This window comes from Megalobrama amblycephala, linkage group LG12 (genome assembly GCF_018812025.1).
Source record: "Megalobrama amblycephala isolate DHTTF-2021 linkage group LG12, ASM1881202v1, whole genome shotgun sequence".
Lineage (NCBI taxonomy): Eukaryota > Metazoa > Chordata > Actinopteri > Cypriniformes > Xenocyprididae > Megalobrama > Megalobrama amblycephala.
In genome coordinates this window covers 36,997,818-37,018,585 of record NC_063055.1, presented here as the reverse complement: position 1 = coordinate 37,018,585, position 20,768 = coordinate 36,997,818, and the positions used below count along the sequence as shown (strand labels likewise).

The window sequence follows — 20,768 nt, the reverse complement described above, 5'->3', positions numbered from 1 at the left end:
TGGCAGCGCGCCGCCCCTTTAATTCGCCAGCTCCCTGCCACACGAGCTCTCGACTATATTACAGTGCATTTACAAAGTTCACACAGCTAATATAACCCTCAAATCGTCATGCATGCTGTATGCATGCTTCAAATTATGTGAGTAAAGTGTTTATTTTGATGTTTACGTTTGATTCTGTATGAATTTGAGGCTGTGCTCTGTGGCTAACGGCTAATGCTACACTGTTGGAGAGATTTATAAAGAATGAAGTTGTGTTTATGAATTATACAGACTGCACATGTCTCCGTGAATACAGTAAGAAACGATGGTAACTTTAACCACATTTAACAGCACATTAGCAACATGCTAATGAAACATTTAGAAAGACAATTTACAAATATCACTAAAAATATCATGTTATCATGGATCATGTCAGTTATTATTGCTCCATCCGCCATTTTTCGCTGTTGTTCTTGCTGGCTTACCTTGTCTGTGCACAGATCCAGACGTTAATACTGGCTGCCCTTGTGTAATGCCTTGAACATGAGCTGGCATATGCAAATATTGGGGTCATACATATTAATGATCCCGACTGTTACGTAACAGTCGGTGTTATGTTGAGATCCGCGTGTTTTCCGGAAGTCTTTAAAAACAAAAGAGATTTACATAAGAAGGAGGAAGCAATGGGGTTTGAAACTCAATGTATGTCTTTTCCATGTACTGAACTCTTGTTATTCAACTATGCCGATGTAAATTCAAATTTTGATTCTAGGGCACCTTTAAATATGAGGGAAGAACAAAACACTAAACTTGGTTAAGCTATTTATCTGACAAAAATATTTTGGTAAAAAAGTCAAACTACAGCTACAGGTTTTATGCAAAAAAAAGCAAAAAAAAAAGAAAAAAAAAAGCATCAAAACAAAAAGCTCACATTAAAAAGCATACATTGACTGCAACATAATCCATTATTAATATTTTGTTGGTTCCCTTTTTGGTTTTGCATCTGTTCATAATTTCTTGTAATGACAGCCTGGCCAAAAAATGATGCCCGCATAATTTGGCATGTTTCATTGCATTATCACAAATAAAACAATTGACTCCAAGCAGTATGCTTACAAAATCTTTAACACATTTTTAATAATTTTTAAATAAAGAGTGAAGATGTCAATTTTCTTGGCCAGGCCACTACTGCAAATGACTGTTTATTAAGATACTCGCCAAGACTGGCATTTTGACATAATTTTGTCTGCATTTGTTCACAAGTTCTTTTTCACATCATCTTGCACTTGAATGGTTTAAAGACGTTTGAATGTTTAAATTGGCAAGACTGAAAAAATGGCAAGCTTTTTTAACGCCGGCCATGGGTTACCGGGCAGTCCTTATTGCCAAGCCCAGTTTAAAGGTACACTGTAACTTTTTTTTGTTCAAAATTAACAAAATACATCAATCCTTCTTCCAAAGCATGTTTTTTGTCTTACCCTGATTCACTATGGTAAGCCTGTTATAAGTGTTTATATTTTAGACCGGTCGGGATGGATTTTGTTTGAAATTGCGTACATACGTCACTCGCCTGTGTGTCTTGTAATATCCGTAAATAGAGAAAAGCTGCTCTGGCTACTTTGACGTATGTCTGGTGTGGGAGTGGCAGAGGTTAGTTGTCACAATGAACTGATTAATTGTCATATGTAGCTCTCTAACAGAGTTCATTGTAAAGCATTATCTATTGTGAAGGCTCGTATTCATCCACACATTCACACGGAGCCGAAGCACAACCAAAACAATGTTCTTCTGCAAAATGCATGCAGTTTTGGTTTTTAACCACTAGAGGGCCAAAAGTTACATAGTGTACCTTTAAAGGAATAGTCCACTTTCAAATAAATATTTCCTGATAATTTACTCACCCCCATGTCATTCAAGATGTCCATGTCCTTCTTTCTTCGTTCGAAAAGAAATTAAGGTTTTTGATGAAAACATTCCAGGATTATTCTCCATATAGTGGACTTCAATGGAGCCCAAACGGTTGAAGGTCAAAATGACAGTTTCAGTGCAGCTTCAAAGAGCTCTACACGATCCCAGACGAGGAATAAGGGTCTTATCTAGAGAAACCATCGGCCATTTTCTAAAAAAAAAAAAAAAAAAATTGTATACGTTTCAATCATAAATGCTCATCTTGAACTAGCTCTCTTCTTCTTCTCTATTAGAATTCTGGCAGTGTAGACACTGCTAAGTGTATTACTGCCCTCCACAGGTCAAAGTTTGAACTAATTGTTATATACTTGCACTAGCATATTGTATGACAGTTTAATTCAAACTTTGACCTGTTGAGGGCAGTAATACACTTAGCAGTGTCTACACTGCTGGAATTCAAATAGAGAAGAAGAAGAGAGCTAGTTCAAGATGAGCATTTTTGGTTAAAATGTATAAAATTTATTATTTTTTTTAGAAAATGACCAATGGTTTCTCTCGATAAGACTCTTATTCCTCTTCTGGTATCGTTTAAAGCCCTTTGAAGCTGCACTGAAACTGACATTTAAACCTTCAACCGTTTGGGCTCCATTGAAGTCCACTATAAGGAGAAAAATCCTGGAATGTTTTGATCAAAAACCTTCATTTCTTTTCGACTGAAGAAAGAAAGACATGAACATCTTGGATGACATGGGGGTGAGTAAATTATCAGGAAATTTTAATTTGAAAGTGAACTAATCCTTTAAGTAAAGTAATAACCTTAGTACTGTATGTATTAGTATTTAACAGTGTGTTGACCCAGCTGTGTGTATGTGTGTTTGTGTTGTGTAGAGGATGACACTCCACTGCTGCCCTCCTCCCTCATGCTTCTGAACACAGCACATGAATGTCTGGGCCGTCGCTCCTGGTGCTGCAACTCTGATGGCACTCTGCTCAAATTTTTTGTGAGTGTTATGTCACATCATGCCGATCTCTCTGCCACATGTTTCTATGCTTCTGTAATCAGGACCTGAATTTTGTCATGGGTATTTTGAACTATTTTAATCATTCCTTAAAGGGTTAGTTCACTCAAAAATGAAAACATTGTCATCATTTACTCACCCTCATGTCATTCCAAACCCGCAAGATTTTCATTCATCTTTGGAACACAAATGAAGATATTTTAGATGAAATCTGAGATATTTCTTTCCCTTCATTGACACCCTACGCAGCTACCACTTTGATGCTTCAAAAAGTTCATGAAGAGATCGTGAAACTAATCCAATTATTTAAATTTTGGGTGAACTAACCCTTTAACATTTTACAGTTTTTAAACGGATGTTAAAAACTCTCAGATGGTATTTAATTCTTCAGTCATAGCATTTATCAAAAAACCAAAAAAACCAATGAGGGTCTCAGTTACAGTAATTCAGGGACAATAATAATCTTCAACAGATACATTTATATAAAATACAGCTAATAAATCTAGAAACCTCTTTTATATACAGTAACACTCATTTATATACACTAGTACCTTTCAAAAGTTTCAGAGTGATTTTTTTTTTGAAGAAATTAATACTTTTATTCAGCAAGGATGCATTAAAATGATCAAAAGTGACTGTAAAGACATTTAAAATGTTACAGAATATTTCTGTTTCAAATAAATTCTGTTCTTTTGTACTTTCTATTCATCAAAGATTCCTGAAAAAAATAAGTATCCATTTTTCCACAAAAAAATTGAAGCAGCGCTACTGTTTTGAACATTGATGATAATCAGAAATGTTTCTTGAGCAGCAAATCATCATATCAGAATGATTTCTGAAGGATCATGTGACACTGAAGACTGGAGTAATGATGCTGAAAATTCAGCTTTGATCACAGGAATAAATTACATTTTACTATATATTCACATAGAAAACTGTTATTTTAAATTATAATAATATTTCACAGTATTACTGTATTTTTGATTAAATAAATACTTCCTTGGTGAGAAGAGACTTCTTTCAAAAAAATTAAAAAAGCTTACTGATCCCAAAGTTTTGAATGGTAGTGTAACTGAGTTAAAAACAGCCATGTACAGCACCATTGAACAGATTTAATTGTGCTGTCTAATGGTGCGTCTGTGTGTTCAGGTGCGTGTGCTGCGGGAGAAGCTCTCAGGACAGGAGAATCTGCCATATAAAGAGGATCTGGAGACGGCACTGGAGCAGTGTTTCTTCTGCCTGTACGCTTACCCCAGCAAGAAGAGCAAAGCCCGATACCTGGAGGAGCATTCTGCCCCACAGGTAACACACACAACGACAAATGATACGGCTATATTTTACCATATTAACTTTCTAAATATCCCTGATGCTCATAATTCATCAGTGTGTATTGTTCAAAAGATAATAAATGTTTGTTTTCAAAATCTTTCATCAAAATAATAACTTACTCTGCATCTGAAATAAGTTTTCCATTGAAATACCCAAGGCCATGCAGGCAGAGAAAAATGATATTTATCAGCAATTCCACTCTAAATGATTTCCTGCTAAATATCCTGATTCACTTAGAAATATGTCACATTTCAAAGTAAAACTGAATAATGTTTTTTTTTACATTTATATTTATTAATTTAGCAGACACTTTTATTCAAGGCAACTCGCAAATGATGAATACAAGCAGTTTCTTGTTACAATATAAACAGCATGAAGTAAACATTGTTATAATTCATCAGTTGATCATAAGCAACCGATTGGCATGAATGCGGTTTATTCCTTGATTGCAAACTGCTCTGAAATGGCATGAAACAATGTAAAGCGCACAACCGCACCACATTTCTACTTTAAAATGTGCAGTATTCATATTTATTTTAATTAAATCATTGCCTTTTGATTTTTAATAATCAGATTAGGCTGTATTACGATTCTTGTTGTTCTGTCTCCAAACTCTAAAATGACCATTAAGATGTTTTTTTATATAATTTTAAATGTTTAAGACTTTTAATGACCTTAAATGTCATAAAACTGGATTTTTATACTTTTTAAAGACCTGGGACTTTTTTATTCACAATACATTATTTTATTTAATACATTGTACAGTTTGTATAAATCTATTTTTAGTCACAAATGCGAGTCAAGCGCTTGCACTGTCGAGCCCTGTCCATGCAACCAAAATTTTCAAGCTTGTGAAAGTTCATAACGACACTGTAAAAGTAATCCACATGAACTGCGCCGTTTAATCCAAGTCTTCTGAAGAAACATGATTGTTTTATATGAGGAACAGATTTAATTTAGGCTTTTATTCACATATAAGCTTCAAATATGGTAAACGGAAGCTCAAGTGTGCTTGCTTGATGTGCAAGAAACAATAAGGTTTGTTCTTGCATGGTAAGCAAGCTTGGAAAAATATGATATGATCGTTTTTGGGTGAACTAACCTTTCAAGCAAGTGTTTAAGCTGACCATTTAATAAATTATTTAGCAAACCACCAACAAAAATTCATTTAAACAACTTATATGGCGATATAATTTGGAATTTTTCAAAATCAAATTGAAAAGCATGTTGAAAAAGGATAAATAGCATTTTTTGGCACAGACCGTATTATTGATTCGTGACCCAGATATTAATATAATATCATATCACAAGGTCCCTGTTGATTCCCACCCCTAGTGTTATTCTTCAGGTGAAATAGAAGAACGAACTGGTGTGATGTCATTTCAATGAACAAGTGTTCATTTTGTGTTTGTTTCTGGAGTTCAAAACAGCTTGCCAAAGCAAAATTTCCAGAAAAGTTCAGTCTGGCTGGTAAACCTTTGAACTGCCATTGGTCCTTGGCGATTGCATAATAGGTGGGTGTGGCTCTGAGGCCCCGCCTTCTTTGATGTGCAAATCATCTTTGGTTCATTTCTTCTGTTCAGTCCATCGAGGTCAGATGTCCTCAAGTAAAAACATGAATAAACTGAAGAGTCGCTTTATAGTAGGAAGTGAAGTTGTAATTCTAATTGAAAGAGACACTGACACGTTTTTTTTTTTTTTCATGTTTAATAAAAATCTGTTGTATAAAGTGCTTTATAAATAAACATGACGTGAGTTTACTGGAAATCTGAATTACAGAGCTGGTGCAAACACATCCACATCACTATGATCAGATGCTTTCTAATCTGCTGTTTTCTCACTGCTGTCAATTTTGTTGTTTTTGTTATTTGAGAGGATTTAACATATTCATCTAAACATCACTCTCAGCAGTGTGGACGGTGTCGGGATGTTCGCTAACAATATATCGCTGACCAAACTTCTTTTTACACCCAAGCAAAAACTGAAAAAAAACTTGGCCATGAGCATATCAGGACCTTTAGAAACGATTTTGACTCAGTCTTGCTCTCCAGTGCCTCTTCTCGCTCTATGTACTTTGTGTGATCGCTCAATGTGTTCTGCCCACTAAACAGCACTGAATAATGTATCATAAACAACTGCAACTGTCACGCTGCACCAATACTTGTTGGAAAAAGCATCTTGTTACTGCAAATTAAGCTACTGCTGAAACTACTTTCTCCTACTAAAAGATGTAGTTACGTTAATAGTGTTGACTTCAGTTGCTTAAGTATCGCAAGTTACTACCTAACACGACTCCATACTCTCCTGTGCATACTCTCATTTAATGTCTCGAAGACCTAAGAAGAGAGAATGAGCTCTGTCCCCATGCTAATGAAGGTAGGTGGGTGTCGGACAGGGCGAGTTGGCGGTCTGATTCAGCAAGAATTCGGTGATTGATTATCTTTTGGCAGCAAGAGTCACATTGATCATTTAGCCACCCACACACTCCCATTATGCAGCACTGCTCTGTACACAGGAAATGCTGTACACACCATCAAAGTACAATACCGAGGTGTTCTGCACTTATTTCTGTGTCTCTGGAGGAAACAGATTGTGCGGTGTAGATGCTGCTTGTGTTTTTGCAGGCAACTGGCAAATATTGAACTGTGCTTAGACTGTGGAGCTGTGAGGTACAGCGCCATTTTGGCAAAAGGGAAAAACAACCACAAAAATAAAAGTGAATGTTGGGGATTTTGGTTTTTAGCTGTGGTTATTATAAATAGCAATGCTTCTAAGCTATTTTTTTTCGCAGTAGGGAATTAAATACTTTTATACTGTAGGTTTAAAATCAACATTTCTCTTGACCTTTTCCTTAATTTTGGATGAATTGGCCTGAAATGAACTTGAAATGAAATGGCCTAATCCACAAAAGATACATGCAACGGCCAAAATGTGGCGTAATTGCAGATATTTTCGGCCTACTTTTCAGAATGAGTATCAGGTAACTAATTACTGGATCCTGGTTTGCTGAACAAAGCAGCTAGTTTCCATCCATAACCTAATTATCTGAATCTCAGACACTTGCTCCTCTCTGAATGAATTAACCAACAGTATAATCTAGTTTTATCCTCTTTAGTATTAACCACGTTTTATGTTTCTTTCATCTATCTGATCCTGCATTGTTGATGTTATAAATCAGAACTAATCAGCTCAATTTTTTGGCCCTGTTATAAGCGTTAGGCTCAGTTCTCACCAAAAACATGGTCATAATGCCAGCGGGGAAATTGCTTTTTTTTTTCAGATGTATTGTTGATAAGTCAGTCTTTTGTCACTCGTCAGTTTAGTCGAATAGTTCTGAAAATGAAAAAACTCTCAGTGTGGAGGATATTATTGCATGCCTGCCGTTGTGTTCAGATTACTGTTATTCTTGTGGGGGGCAAAAAAAGCCTGTTTTAACTCGCAGTTTGACAGAAATTCATGTCCCCCATTTCCACTGTTAAAACTCTCCATTCATGTGCATACAGCAAAATCTCTGAGATGTACAGTGAGTGATAAAATTAATATAGTAAAAAAGTGACAGCAAGGGGAAAAAATAATTAAAATCCCACTGTCAGAGACCAAATTATTTTATGTATTTTGTGTTTTATAATTCTAGTACAATCATAGTAAAAATATTTTAAGAAATATTTTTTATATGATATAATATAAATTACATTTTTAAATGTATATTTATTAAAAATAATAAAAAGTACAGTTTATTTATGGCAGGTAACATATTCTCAATTCACAGGCAGGTAAATTTAGTGGCAAAAAGTTCATTTTGGACCAGTGTTGTTATTGTTAACTAATGGTATAGCAATAAATTATGGATCGATACATTGATCAAATGACTAATGATATGATGTATAGATGCAATGTGTAAATAATCAATATATATGTGTATACATATATATATCTTTATTTTTTCCACTTTCATTTTCACTCAATGCATTACTGCCAACATGTGCATTCTTGTTTAAACTCACCTGTTAGGGCTCGATATTAAGGACTTCCAATAGCCCGGGGTTGACGAAACTCACTATCCCGATTGGGTCAGTTTTGAATCTTAAAGAGATAGTTCACCCAAAAATGAAAATTCTGTCATCATTTACTCACCGTTTCACAGAATTTTCATTTTTGAGTGAACTATCCCTATAAGTGAATGCAAACAGTTGATAAAGCAAAAAAATATAGTGTATCAGTATACTGGATCAGTGCATTTGCTTTTAAAGTGACAGCAGCCTAATATTCCTGCTGCTGTCTGTCATTAATGTTAAGAACAAAGAAAATTACTTTATTCAACTTCTGTAACTAAAAAACTTCTATTAGACCTTCTATTAGGCACAGAAGCCTGAAAGACTTTTTTATTTTTTCCCCATTATTTATTATTTATTTTTTTGTGGATGTCCCAATTGGGGTACAGGATGTGCAATTTTTAGAGAAATTTTCATGTTATATATTTTGGTTTCATTTGTGAGTTAATAAAAATGTACCTGGTTGTGTAAAATAGGCACATAATATTATAAGATCGTTTGATATACTCCTGAATGTAATCGTATCGAACAATTTTTTGAGGTATTGGCAAATATCGTATAGCTGGCTATGAAAATCGATATAAAAGCGTATTGTAATGAATATTCCTTTTCACCCCCCTAATGTTAACTAAAACTGAAATAAGATATAAATATTAGATGAACAACTTAGTGTTTTAATCTAATAGAAAACTTAAAATGACTAAAATTGAAATAAAAATAAAGCTAAATATTAAAAAAATGAATGAAAACTGAAAATAGTATTTAAATAATACTAAAATAACACTGTTGGACCCTGCTTACATGGTACCATCTCTCTTCTACCTCTTTCCCTCTATCTTCCACTCTCTTTCCATGTCTTTCTCTCTCGATCTCTGATCTAGGTGGAGCTTCATTGGAGCGATGCCATCTTTATGTTTGAGTACTTTAAGCCCAAAACCTTGCCAGAGTTCGACAGCTATAAGACCAGCACTGTCTCTGCTGACCTTGCCAACCTGCTTAAAAGGCTTTCTGGAATAATCCCACGCAATGACGGCCCCACACTCTCTGTAGATGACGTGTCTGCCTATATTGAGGGAGGTGCTGTCAAGGTATGAGCTCAATGACCGTCGTCCGTTCATCTAGATTCTTTTTTGTCTGTTCATCTGTCACTTAAAGCATTTCTCTTTGTCCAAGGTGCCAGCACTTCCAGAAGGAGCTTCCCCGGCACCCCCTGTGGTTAACGAGCTGTACTACCTGCTGGCGGACTACCACTTCAAAAACAAAGAGCAGTCTAAAGCCATCAAGTTCTACATGCACGACATCTGCATGTGTCCCAACAGGTCTGTTAAAATTTTACATCTTAACTTTTTAACATGAATCAGGGTCCCATGGGTCCTTAAAACGTCAAATTTAAGGCCATAAAAAGTCGTAAATATCTCAAATGTCTTAATTGTCATCATATAATTATATTATATTAAATACAATCATACCATATAATTATCATTAAAAGTCTTAATTATTATTTCAAGAGGTCTTAAATTCGGACAGTAAAATGGATTTATGTGAATAATAAAATTCAAAAGACAGTTTAATTGTGAGTGCTGTGCATTTTAGTCAAAGCGTGTCACTGTTCAGACCAATTCACAAACAGTGAATAATGCACATTTATGCCAAGCGATTGCTTATGTGATTCTACTGATTCTACTGTTGATGAATTATAACAATGTTTACTATATGGTGTTTATATTATTCACATTTTTGAAAAGCACAGGTGCATTTTACACAGGGGACACCAGGGTAACCGCTGTATTTATGCTGTTCCATAAGCATGCACATCCATGTATATATTTATATGTATATATATGTATGTGTGTGTGTGTGTGTATATATGTATTTATATTTATTTATTATATATATATATATATTAAAAAAAAAAAAAAAAAAAAAAAAAATGGTTTAAAAATGGTTTAAACGCTGAAATATGAGGTTTAGAATTTTATTCAAATTTTTGATTTTGTTAAAACCTGTATTATTTAAACTGTAAATTTGTATAAATAATTGTTTTTGTAGTCATTTTATGGTTTGGATATTGCCATAGAGTTGCTCTACCCTGCTCATATGGTATTAATTGTATTTGTGCATGTCTTACAAAGCCTTAAATTAACCTTGCAGATACCCTGTGAATGCATAGTTATGTTGTTTCTCCATCTCTCATGTAGGTTTGACTCATGGGCAGGCATGGCTCTGGCACGCGCCAGTCGTATCCAGGACAAGTTGAACTCTAATGAGCTCAGGAGTGACGGACCCATCTGGAAAAACTCTCTGGCTGTGCTGACCTGTTTCAAGCGGGCTCTGGAGATAGACGGCTCCAACCTCTCCCTATGGATCGAGTTTGGAACCATGTCCTATGCCTTGCACTCCTTTGCTTCCAGACAGCTCAAACAGTGGAAACGCGAACTTCCCCTGGACTTGATCAAACAGGTACTTCTGTTTGTAAAAATAAGGACTCATCTGAGAGAGATTGTTTACAAAACAAAACACAAGTGTATGTTGTAGTGACAAGAAATACGTTTTCAAGATTTGTTTCAGTTTCTGTTCATTTGTGTTTATAGATGGAAGAGCGCAGAGACTCAATGTTGGAGACGGCGTCGAAGTGCTTTCAGAGCGCCTCTCGCTGTGACGGCGATGAGGAGGAGTGGCTCATTCACTACATGCTGGGAAAGATTGCAGAGAAGCGCAAATTGCCACCGAAAGACTACCTGCAGCTGTTCAAAAAGGTGATCTTCTAGGCTATGGCTGGCCCGGTGAATAATCTGATTGGCTATTGAGAATGTGTGTCATCAGTCGCCATGGTTGATTAAATCTAACATGGCAATAGTTCAATGATACAGTTTGAGAATGATTAGGACATTCTCTGACATAGGTATGCTGTCAATCTATTGACTGCAAATTCATCTTCAGGTCTGGCTCCTTTCTGGTATGTATTTGTCATCATTCACTCAGTTCCTGATGGATAAAATATAGAAAGATTTATCAAACATGTAAAACCATTGATGGATTGAAAATGGGGTTTAATGTGTAAAAGTGGCTTCTAACTTCCCAACAGTCAGACACATCTCACTACAGTCCTTGTGTCATATTTTTCCAGTCTGCACACTACCTGCACGAGGAGGCAGCCCGATACCCGCGCAAAATCCACTACCACAACCCGCCTGACCTCGCCATGGAGGCCTTAGAGGTATGTAGTGGTTTGCAATGTGCTGTACACTACTGTTCAAAAGGTCGGTACGATTTTTGAAAATGTTTTGAAAGCAATGTCTTCTGCTCACCAAGGCTACATTTATTTGATTAAAATACAGTGATGTCGTGAAATATTATTACAATGTATTTTAATATTTCATTAATGCTTTCTATTTTTATATTTTTTAATAATTCCTATGATGGCAAAGCTGAATTTTCAGCATCATTACTTCAGTCTTCAGTGTCACATGATCCCTCAGAAATCATTCTAATATGATGATTTGCTGCTCAAGCAAGTTCTGATTATCATCAATGTTGAAAATACATTCTTTAATGCATCCTTGCTAAATAGAATTATTAATTTCTTTCAAAAAACATTATTACTTCAACCTTTTGAGCAGTAATGAACTGCAAGTATTCTGCCATATGACAAAAACCATCAGTTAAACAGTCAGTCATTAATTTTCTTTCAACTTGCCAGCTGTTTTTCCGCCTGAGCGCCACAATTCTGAAGTTGCTGGAGAATGAGGAAGATGATGGTGAACAGTCTGAGCAGCAGATGAAGCTCCTGGATTATGATCTGTTCTTCAGCATGCTCGCCGAAGCTGCCGTCGGACCCTTTGCACGTGGAGAGGAGAAGACCACACCCAAAACCAGCAGCGACAAGTATGATCGCAAACCTTTTACGCTCTCAAGAGCCTGGAGGAGTTTAGAAAGATTGTAAAACTATCCACTAAGATTCAGATTTCAACTGATTTCAGCTGTATGTCGACAAACTTTTAAAAAGAGGAGCAGCAATAACATTGACTCCATTACACACTGTAGTCATGCGCCAGATCATGCAGTAATTAGTAGCAAGCTAAAAGTTTTCACACTTTGTTTGCTTACTGCAGAGTTTGATTCACAATTCTTCCTCAAATTATTCTGGATTTATCCAGAAAATTCAGAACTGGAATCTCAAGTTAATTATTAATAATTTTAGTTATTATCCCAGACCTCCAAGATTGTGGTTCCTTGGATGCACCAAACAGACATATCAAGGGTCTGCATTAAACGTTTAATCATGATACCCCTCTGAATAGTTGTAGCATGTTAATGCATATAGCAATGTTAAAGGGTTAGTTTACCCAGAAATGAAAATTGTAATTTTATTACTCACCCTCATGTCATTCCACACCTGTAAGACCTTCGTTCATCTTCAGAACACAAATTAAGATATTTTTGATCAAATCTGATGGCTTAATGAGGCCTCTATTGACAGCAAGATAATTAACACTTTCAGATGCCCAGAAAGCTACTAAAGACGTATTTAAAACAGTTCATGTGACTACAGTGATTGAATCTTAATGTTATGAGGAGATTGTTTTTGTGCGCCAAAAAAAAACCCCAAAATAACTTCAACAATATCTAGTGATGGGTGATTTCAAAACACTGCTTCATGAAGCTTTACGAATCTTTTGTTTCGAATCTGTGTTTCGGAGCGTGCATCAAACTGCCAAAGTCACGCCCCCCAGTGGTGAACCATTGAAATTTCGAAACACTTATGATGTAACAAAGCCTCGTTTACTGAAATCACGTGACTTTGGCAGTTTGATACACATTCCGAACCACTGATTCCAAACAAAAGATTCATAAAGCTTTGAAGATTCATGAAGCAGTGTTTTGAAATTTTTAGTTGCTTTCTGGGCATTGAAAGTGTTAATTGTCTGGCTGGCAATGCAGACCTCACTGAGCCATTGGATTTCATCAAAAATATCTTAATTTGTGTTCCGAAGATGAACGAAGGTGTGGGAACGGTATGAAGGTGAGTTATAAATTATGGAATTTTCATTTCTGGGTGAACTATTAATGTATTTAAAGGCTGGATCTGTTGTGCACGCTACTGCTGCTGCTGCAGAGCAAGGATGTACTTGCTACTGCCAGTAGATACACAGACACACTAGACAATGAATAGACAAACATAAATCCCGTAGCAGATCTAGACAGGTGGAGCTGGGGGAGGTGGAGGGGTTCAGATGAACTCTGATAGTGCACTGCAGGACCAGCTTACTGTGAACACTGAACCAGAATAATTAAATGTTGAGGAAGCAACTTCCTTGCTTGAATTTGACCAAATTAACACAAAACAAATTTTATGGAAAATTGCATCCATCATTATTTTGGAAAACACTCTTATAAGAATAATTTCTCTTAAGCTTATGTATATTTTTGGTCAAAGCTGTCAAGTTAAGCAATGTCTCACGTAGTTCCTTTGTGTTTTATATAATGACCACTAGGAGGTGCTTTAGGCATATGTTTTCTGATTGGTTTTCCCTGAAGAGATATACGTTGTTGTTGAAAACAAAAGTAAAAGAGTTAAGTTCATTGCATTTTACAGTGAAATGAGAGTTCCATGTCTCAACACATTAATGATTATTGCTCATCCACCTGTGACCCACTCGCAATTTTTGAAATGTTATTTTTATTTCTTGACCCACCCGACCCGCAGAATTTCTGCAGTGCCCGCGGATATAATATGTGTATATGCGGCCAAAATGGTTGCAGTTTTGAGCCTTGAGTATTGAAACTGACTTTTTAGATCTTTGTGTGTTTTTATTTTGTTAACAATCTTTTCTCCCAACAGGGAAAAGCTTCCATCCATTAACGACGAAGACTCACGCTCTTCGGTTGGCGTGAGTACCTGTCCGGCAGCATTGACCACCTCATCTGTCACATCTGTGGTGGCTGCAGCAACTTCATTGCCTGGCGACGGTGCGGCAGGTGCGAGTTCTCCCACGTACGCGGTCACTCCGGTCGACCACGATTACGTCAAACGTAAAAGCGTGCAGCAGAGGCACAGGCGGGGGCAGGAGCTCCAGCAGCAGCAGCCGCAGCAACAGCAGCAGCAGGACGGTACAGTACCAGGGCCAGAGTATAACTCACTCACTCACTCATGCACGGGGGGATGAGGATGATGAAGGTTATTTACCTCTATGAATTGAATTATGGGCTCTGGTGTACAATAACATCTCCTCTCACCCCTCCTCTTACCATCTGCACCAGGCCATAGAGGATCATGGGAAAATGGGCAACATTGCTTACAGTGTCTCAATGCTTTTTTCCGCTTTGTTTCAGTTCCGCTTCAGCTACATCCACATTAATCTGGATACATAGGAAAACGCATATTTTTCTCTAAGTTTTGGCCTTTCGTCCACACTAAGACTACGTTTTTGTCCATCGAAAGCAGAGCTTTCCCAAGTGGATAAATTTAAAACCTCTGTTGTAGCATTGAAGTGTGGACTGTGAAAACAGAGGCATTCGAAAATGATGCATTTTTAGTCATGTGATGCATATTGTACCCATAAATGTCAATGGTTGTACTGGCATTGTTGTGGCTAAGATTCACTTTCACAGTGTTGCTAAAGATAAAGGTTACTTTGTACAATCTTCATATCACATTCCTGCAAAGATGACAGAAAATGTTCTGGCAATTGCTGTCCTGTGGCAAAACATGAGGGAAATTGTGTTTTAGACCAGACTAGGGCTGCATGATATTGGAAAAAACTGACATTGCGATATTTTGTTTTTCTGCAATATATATTGTGATATGAAAATACAATCACTTGAATCGCTCTATTTGGAAATAATGAATCATTCTAGAATGACTGGGGTGATTTTGTAGGGGAGTGAATTTGCATAGAAATATTAAACTAATTACAAGCATAATAAATACAATAGAACATATATACAATTAAAATAAACAGTGCTTTATGATTTTCAAAAACAGTATTCAGGTACAAAAAGTAATCAAATATAAAATAACTCTACATAGTAACTTAACTGTATACATTAATTAATCTTTGTTACAGCTACAACAATGATTTTCTTTTTGTAATTTGTTGTTTGATTAACATTAATGACACAGACAGCAGCTGGTTTATTAGGCTGCTGTAACTTTAAGACAATATGCGCAGATGCAATATAATGATACACATTCTTTTTCTTTCTCAATTGTTTACGTTCATGTAAGCTACAAGTGACTGTGATTATGAGGATACTCTCTGAGATGGGCATTTTGACATAATTGTGCCTGTACGTGTCCGTTGAAGCACAAAAAGACGCGAAAGAGAACGGAATTTGGTGTGCGCGTGCTTGTCTTCACGGCTTTTTGTGTGTGCGCACAGAAAACAGTGCACAAGTTCGGACTTTCAGGACTTCTTACACTCAAATGGTTTAAAACCACTTGAATGTGTAAACTGATGGGACCTAAAATGCGTGCAAATGATAAACTTTTACTCGATGATGGTTAAACTTTGCAATTAATCCGAGAATCACATGCATTTCGAACCGTGGTGCCTGGTCCGTACGGATCAACTATGATCCCTGTACTTGACTGTGATGTGACTATTGCGGATGCGCACATTGTGATATCGATGCTAAGACGATATATCATGCAGCCCTAGATCAGACATGGAATGGCGATTGAGTGCGACCTGAAGTGGTGAGATATTTTGCTAATAAAATGATCATGCCAGAAGAATAGCGTGAGAATATTATTATGTCTGGTCTTTTCTTATTTTCTCTGTGAGCTTTTATTACTTATTATGCATGTGCATTAGTGTGATTGAAGCACTTTCAAATGTTTCAGTGTGGACGGAGAGCGTTTTGAAACAAAAAATGCCGTTTTCAAATATATCCAGATTAATGTGAACGTAGTCTTTGTCATTTCTTGCTTTCAGGTAATGAAATCAGATTTTCAGTCAAAATGCGTTGCATTCATTCTTTGTTGTTTATGATGCCCAATTACTTTCATATTTTATGCACCCAGTCTAGCAAATTACCATAATATTGTGTATTTGCTCATGCCATTCCTAGGCAGATTATGAATGTGCTTCGCTGTCGTTCACCCAGTAAACCATTCTGTTATCTGATTCTTTTTATTTGATTGGTTGTATCAACAACAACAGTACAACTATATAATAAGGCAGCAGATGTTAGCTAACTCTGGTGGGAGCTGCTATGCTCTACTGATCTTGTTCTGTAGGTAACCTACATGTCATCACTGGTTGGCCAGGCCAGCTCGATGTCATTTGTTACATTTTTAAAGTAATTGGATCAGAAGTGGAGAACCTTCTGAGCTATGCAGTTTTGTTTGGCCATATTGGAGTAGTACATATCAATTTTTTGTGTGTTGCGATTGCTTAAAGCTTCATGCAAGTCTTCTTCCTTCCCATCTTGTGGTAATTTCCTCTCAGTGTTCAGGGTAGGGTTGCACCAGCCATTTGTAAATTCTTACTTAAATTGGAATGTAAAGTCCACACTAAAGGCTTAGTAACTACTAGCTATTAACTAGTACCTTGTGCTAGTGCTTTATTCTGTTGCACCATTTGTTCTTGAGGCAGAACGTAGATAGTAGGTTGTAAACTCTTTGTAAAGTAATGTGTAGTGGTGTAATATGATGTTTAACCTCAATGATCCAAGAGCAGCCTTCAAATACGTTAGCAGAAGTTGCTGTGAATTTCAGTTTATCCTTGATTCTAACAACTAATATGTTTCCATTAAAATATGATGCTACAAAATAACATAATACATATTTGTAAAAACACTCAGACACTGAATTTGAATTTATTAAAGGGATAGTTCACCCAAAAATGAAAATTTGATGTTTATCTGCTTACCCCCAGTGCATCCAAGATGTAGGTGACTTTGTTTCCTCAGTAGAACACAAATGATGATTTTTAACTCCAACCGTTGCCGTCTGTCAGTCAAATAATGCTAGTGGATGGGAACTTCTACTATAAGAGTAAATAAAATTTGCATAGACAAGTCCAAATTAAACCCTGCGGCTCGTGACGACACATTGATGTCCTAAGACACGAAACGATCGGTTTGTGCGATAAACCGAACAGTATTTATATCATTTTTTTAACTCTAATACACCACTATGTCCAACCGCGTTCAGCACTCGTTAGTGAGGTCTGATCGCGCTCTGACAGCGGCAGTGATGTCTCACGCTTATACTTCAATGAGAGCGAGACATCACTGCTGCTGTCAGAGCGCGATCAGACATCACTAAGTGAATGCTGAACGCGGTTGGACATAGTGGTGTTTAATTTGGATTTGTCTAAGCAAGTTTTATGTACTCTTATAGTAGAAGTTCCCACTGACTTGCATTATACGGCTGACAGACGGCAACGGTTGGAGTTAAAAAATCATCATTTGTGTTCTACTGAAGAAACAAAGTCACCTACATCTTGGATGCGCTGGGGATAAGCAGATAAACATCAAATTTTCATTTTTGGGTGAACTATCCCTTTAAGTAATAATTTATAAATAAATTATTTATTATGACAACACGGACCGATGCACACTGATGTGCGCTGTTTAGGATGTGTTTGTGTTGAAGAGCTGCTAAAAAAGTTATTTATTCACATAATGTTCCTTCTATTAAAATATAAGTGAGTGAAAAATGTCAACATTATCATATATCTGAAGAATTGAAGACTGTTGGTAAAACAAGAGCTTATTGATGCAATTCAGTCAGTTTGCTATTTTATTCCAATAATTACTCCTGGTCGGAGGCTTCCGTAAATATTTAGTTTATTTGTAGAGTTACATTTTAACTAAGTTTAATGGTGCAACGCTAAAATATTTAGTAGTGTGTAAGTTGTAACTTTGTGCTCCTTTAGTCCATTTAATCCATTTTTGGATTTTAATAACAAGAGAGAAATCACTACTTATTTTAATGTAAAATTGCTTTATTTTAATTAGTGTCAAAAGTACTGACTTCAGTACCAAGTCGGTAGTGAAATTTTAAAAATGTGAATTTTCCCCTTAGCATTTTTAGCACTGTTAAACAGATTCTCAAACACCTCTGATTGGCCATTGTGTTCACAAGCTCAACAGATATGTCTGTGTTTGGCTACAATGATCAATGCTTCAAAAACATGTTGAAAATAGACATCTTTGACTCTCTTCACCCCGAGCACTTACACAGATACACATGGGAGCTTTTGAAAGCTTTCAAACGCCCCCGCTTCCACTTTCAAAACACTTTCAAACTCTTCCGTGTGCTTTCAAACGCTCCTGTGCGTTGATCATTGTAGAAATCACTGACATATCTGTTGAGTAGATGAACACAATGGCCAATCAGAAGTCAAAGAAGGCCAAATGGCCTGAGAAGTAAGAATCCACTCAACAGAGCTCAGAATGCTAGGGGGAAATGCTGGTATCGTTACATTTTTAAAATTTCAGTACTGAAATCGGTACTTTTGACAACACTTATTTCAACACAACAAATTGTTTCACCTCAGTAAATAAACCCCAATTTGAGACATGTTTATTGAACGTTATGATTAAACATAGTGCCAATACATTTACTTTTATGCATTTAAAAGAAGTTCACTATAAATATTCACATAGTTGGAATATTTGAGTTTCAGATATTTGTTCTTTTTGTAGTTTGAAAAGGGGCATTACATAGTACACTTGATTAAATATTGCTGTGGCCCGTTTTGATAAAATGAAGGCAGTATTTTTGAAACTGTGTCAGATGATGGCTTTGACCTAGTTGCTAAAGTCAGTCTCAGCTTGGTGTGCTCATTTGCTGGAATACAGTTCATAGATTTAGTCACTCGCTTCAGTATTAAGGTGGATTGAATTTGTGAGGGGCTAAATTTATGCTCGGCTCTTGTTGTGTGCATCAACGCTTAGGCTTAATACCATGTAGCTTGCATGGCTGTGAATGGACATTAGTTTCTGTAGCTATGTAGGGCATGGTCATATAGAAGAATTCATAATGCTTTTTACAGTAAAAGCTATCAGTGTTTGTCATCTTGAAATTTTGCTGCATACTAGCGTGTATTTTCATATTTTTATATAATTTTTACTGCTAAATGAAATAAAAAAAAAGGGACCAATATAATTTCACATCACTTTAAATCGCAAGACGGAACAGGATGGAAAATGGATGATTTTTAAACATGATGCAAGATGCTGAAAAAACAGTGAAACAATCCAAGAACACATCCTGTGTGAACGGCCCTCAGAGATATACTTTTGTTTTAAATACTTGTCTGTATTTACTCTCCCTGTATCAAGTCATTTTTATTTTCACAGTTATTCATGAATAAGATATCGCCCCAAATAATATATTACTCATTAATACATAGTGCAGCTCAGGTTGTCAATTTTTTGTTGTGGCTGGCCTCATCTCATTGCTTTCCTGATACCTTTACAACAGCTTGCTGCAGATTTGAAGTGTGATTTTTAAAGGTGAACATTGTGACATGTTGCCCATATTCCTCAGTTGTTCCCATGGCCTGCTTTAGTCTCCCTGTCTCCCTGCTGCCTCCTGCCTGCTCCCTCTCTGCCTGCCTCTGACCTGCTTCCCACCTGCTGCTTCTTAATGGATGCATGATGGGTCAGCACCCTGATTCAACAAAGACTTCCCACAATGCACTCCGCTCTGCTCTGTGTGCAAACTGAAGTCTAAAGTGTCTGCCGTGGCTCACTTGTGCAAGGGAGGTGAAATTGTTCTTGTGGGTTGTTCTGAATAATCTGGTTTGGTAAAGACAGTGGGAAGTTTCAACTGCTTTTTCTGCAAATGTTGGTGCGTGGATGAGTTTAGCTTCTTATCAGGTCATTGATCAAAGCTGATACAACGGTTCAAGACCTGATAAATTCACATCTCCTTCTGTATGTTTGTTGATTCTAAAGGCCCCGATAAACTCACAGCAAAGTTATTTTTCGCTCTTCGACAAAAAATGTTTGAAATACGTTTTACTCTTAGCCAACATCCCAACACCGTCCATGCTGCTGGGAGCGGCGTCTAGATTAAGAAACGTTTAAAGTGAGAGTTCACCCAAAAATTTAAATTCTGTGATCATTTACTACCCCTCAAGTTGTTCCAAACATGTATACATTTCTTTGTTCTGCTTTACACATCCATATTTGGAAGAATGTTTGCAACCAAGCAGATCTCACCCCCCATTGACTGCCATAGTATTGTTTTTCCTACTGTGGTAGTCAGTAGGGGGTGAGATATGCCCAATGGTAGTTTGATTTGGTGAGCTGTTTCACACCAGTTCATTCTTCGATTTCGCTTGAAGTATATCGGGACCTTAATGGGTGAATGTCACAAACACATGCAGGTCACATTTCATCCCAAAATCAAAAGAAAACACATTTTAAATTTATTTTTTTTTGCTTTGAGGCATCATTTTCAGCACAATTAAGCACAATTTAATTAACCACAAATGCGGTGAAATACATGATCTTGCTA

The 20,768-nt window shown here is 36.6% G+C and overlaps 1 protein-coding gene across 7 annotated transcripts in view; it reads left to right on the top strand.

The window, feature by feature from the left end:
• Positions 1 to 20,768, top strand: part of cabin1 (calcineurin binding protein 1) — a 127,030-nt gene that overhangs the window by 27,299 nt on the left and 78,963 nt on the right. For 6 of the 7 annotated variants that reach the window (XM_048210956.1, XM_048210953.1, XM_048210954.1 and 3 more), the window contains exons 19-27: positions 2,776 to 2,888; positions 4,056 to 4,208; positions 9,169 to 9,375; positions 9,461 to 9,606; positions 10,486 to 10,747; positions 10,879 to 11,043; positions 11,415 to 11,504; positions 11,988 to 12,172; positions 14,130 to 14,398. In XM_048210956.1, the coding sequence (XP_048066913.1) occupies positions 2,776 to 2,888; positions 4,056 to 4,208; positions 9,169 to 9,375; positions 9,461 to 9,606; positions 10,486 to 10,747; positions 10,879 to 11,043; positions 11,415 to 11,504; positions 11,988 to 12,172; positions 14,130 to 14,398 (1,590 nt within the window). The remainder of the gene's footprint in view (positions 1 to 2,775; positions 2,889 to 4,055; positions 4,209 to 9,168; positions 9,376 to 9,460; positions 9,607 to 10,485; positions 10,748 to 10,878; positions 11,044 to 11,414; positions 11,505 to 11,987; positions 12,173 to 14,129; positions 14,399 to 20,768) is intronic. The other variant, XM_048210955.1, reaches the window with a different exon arrangement.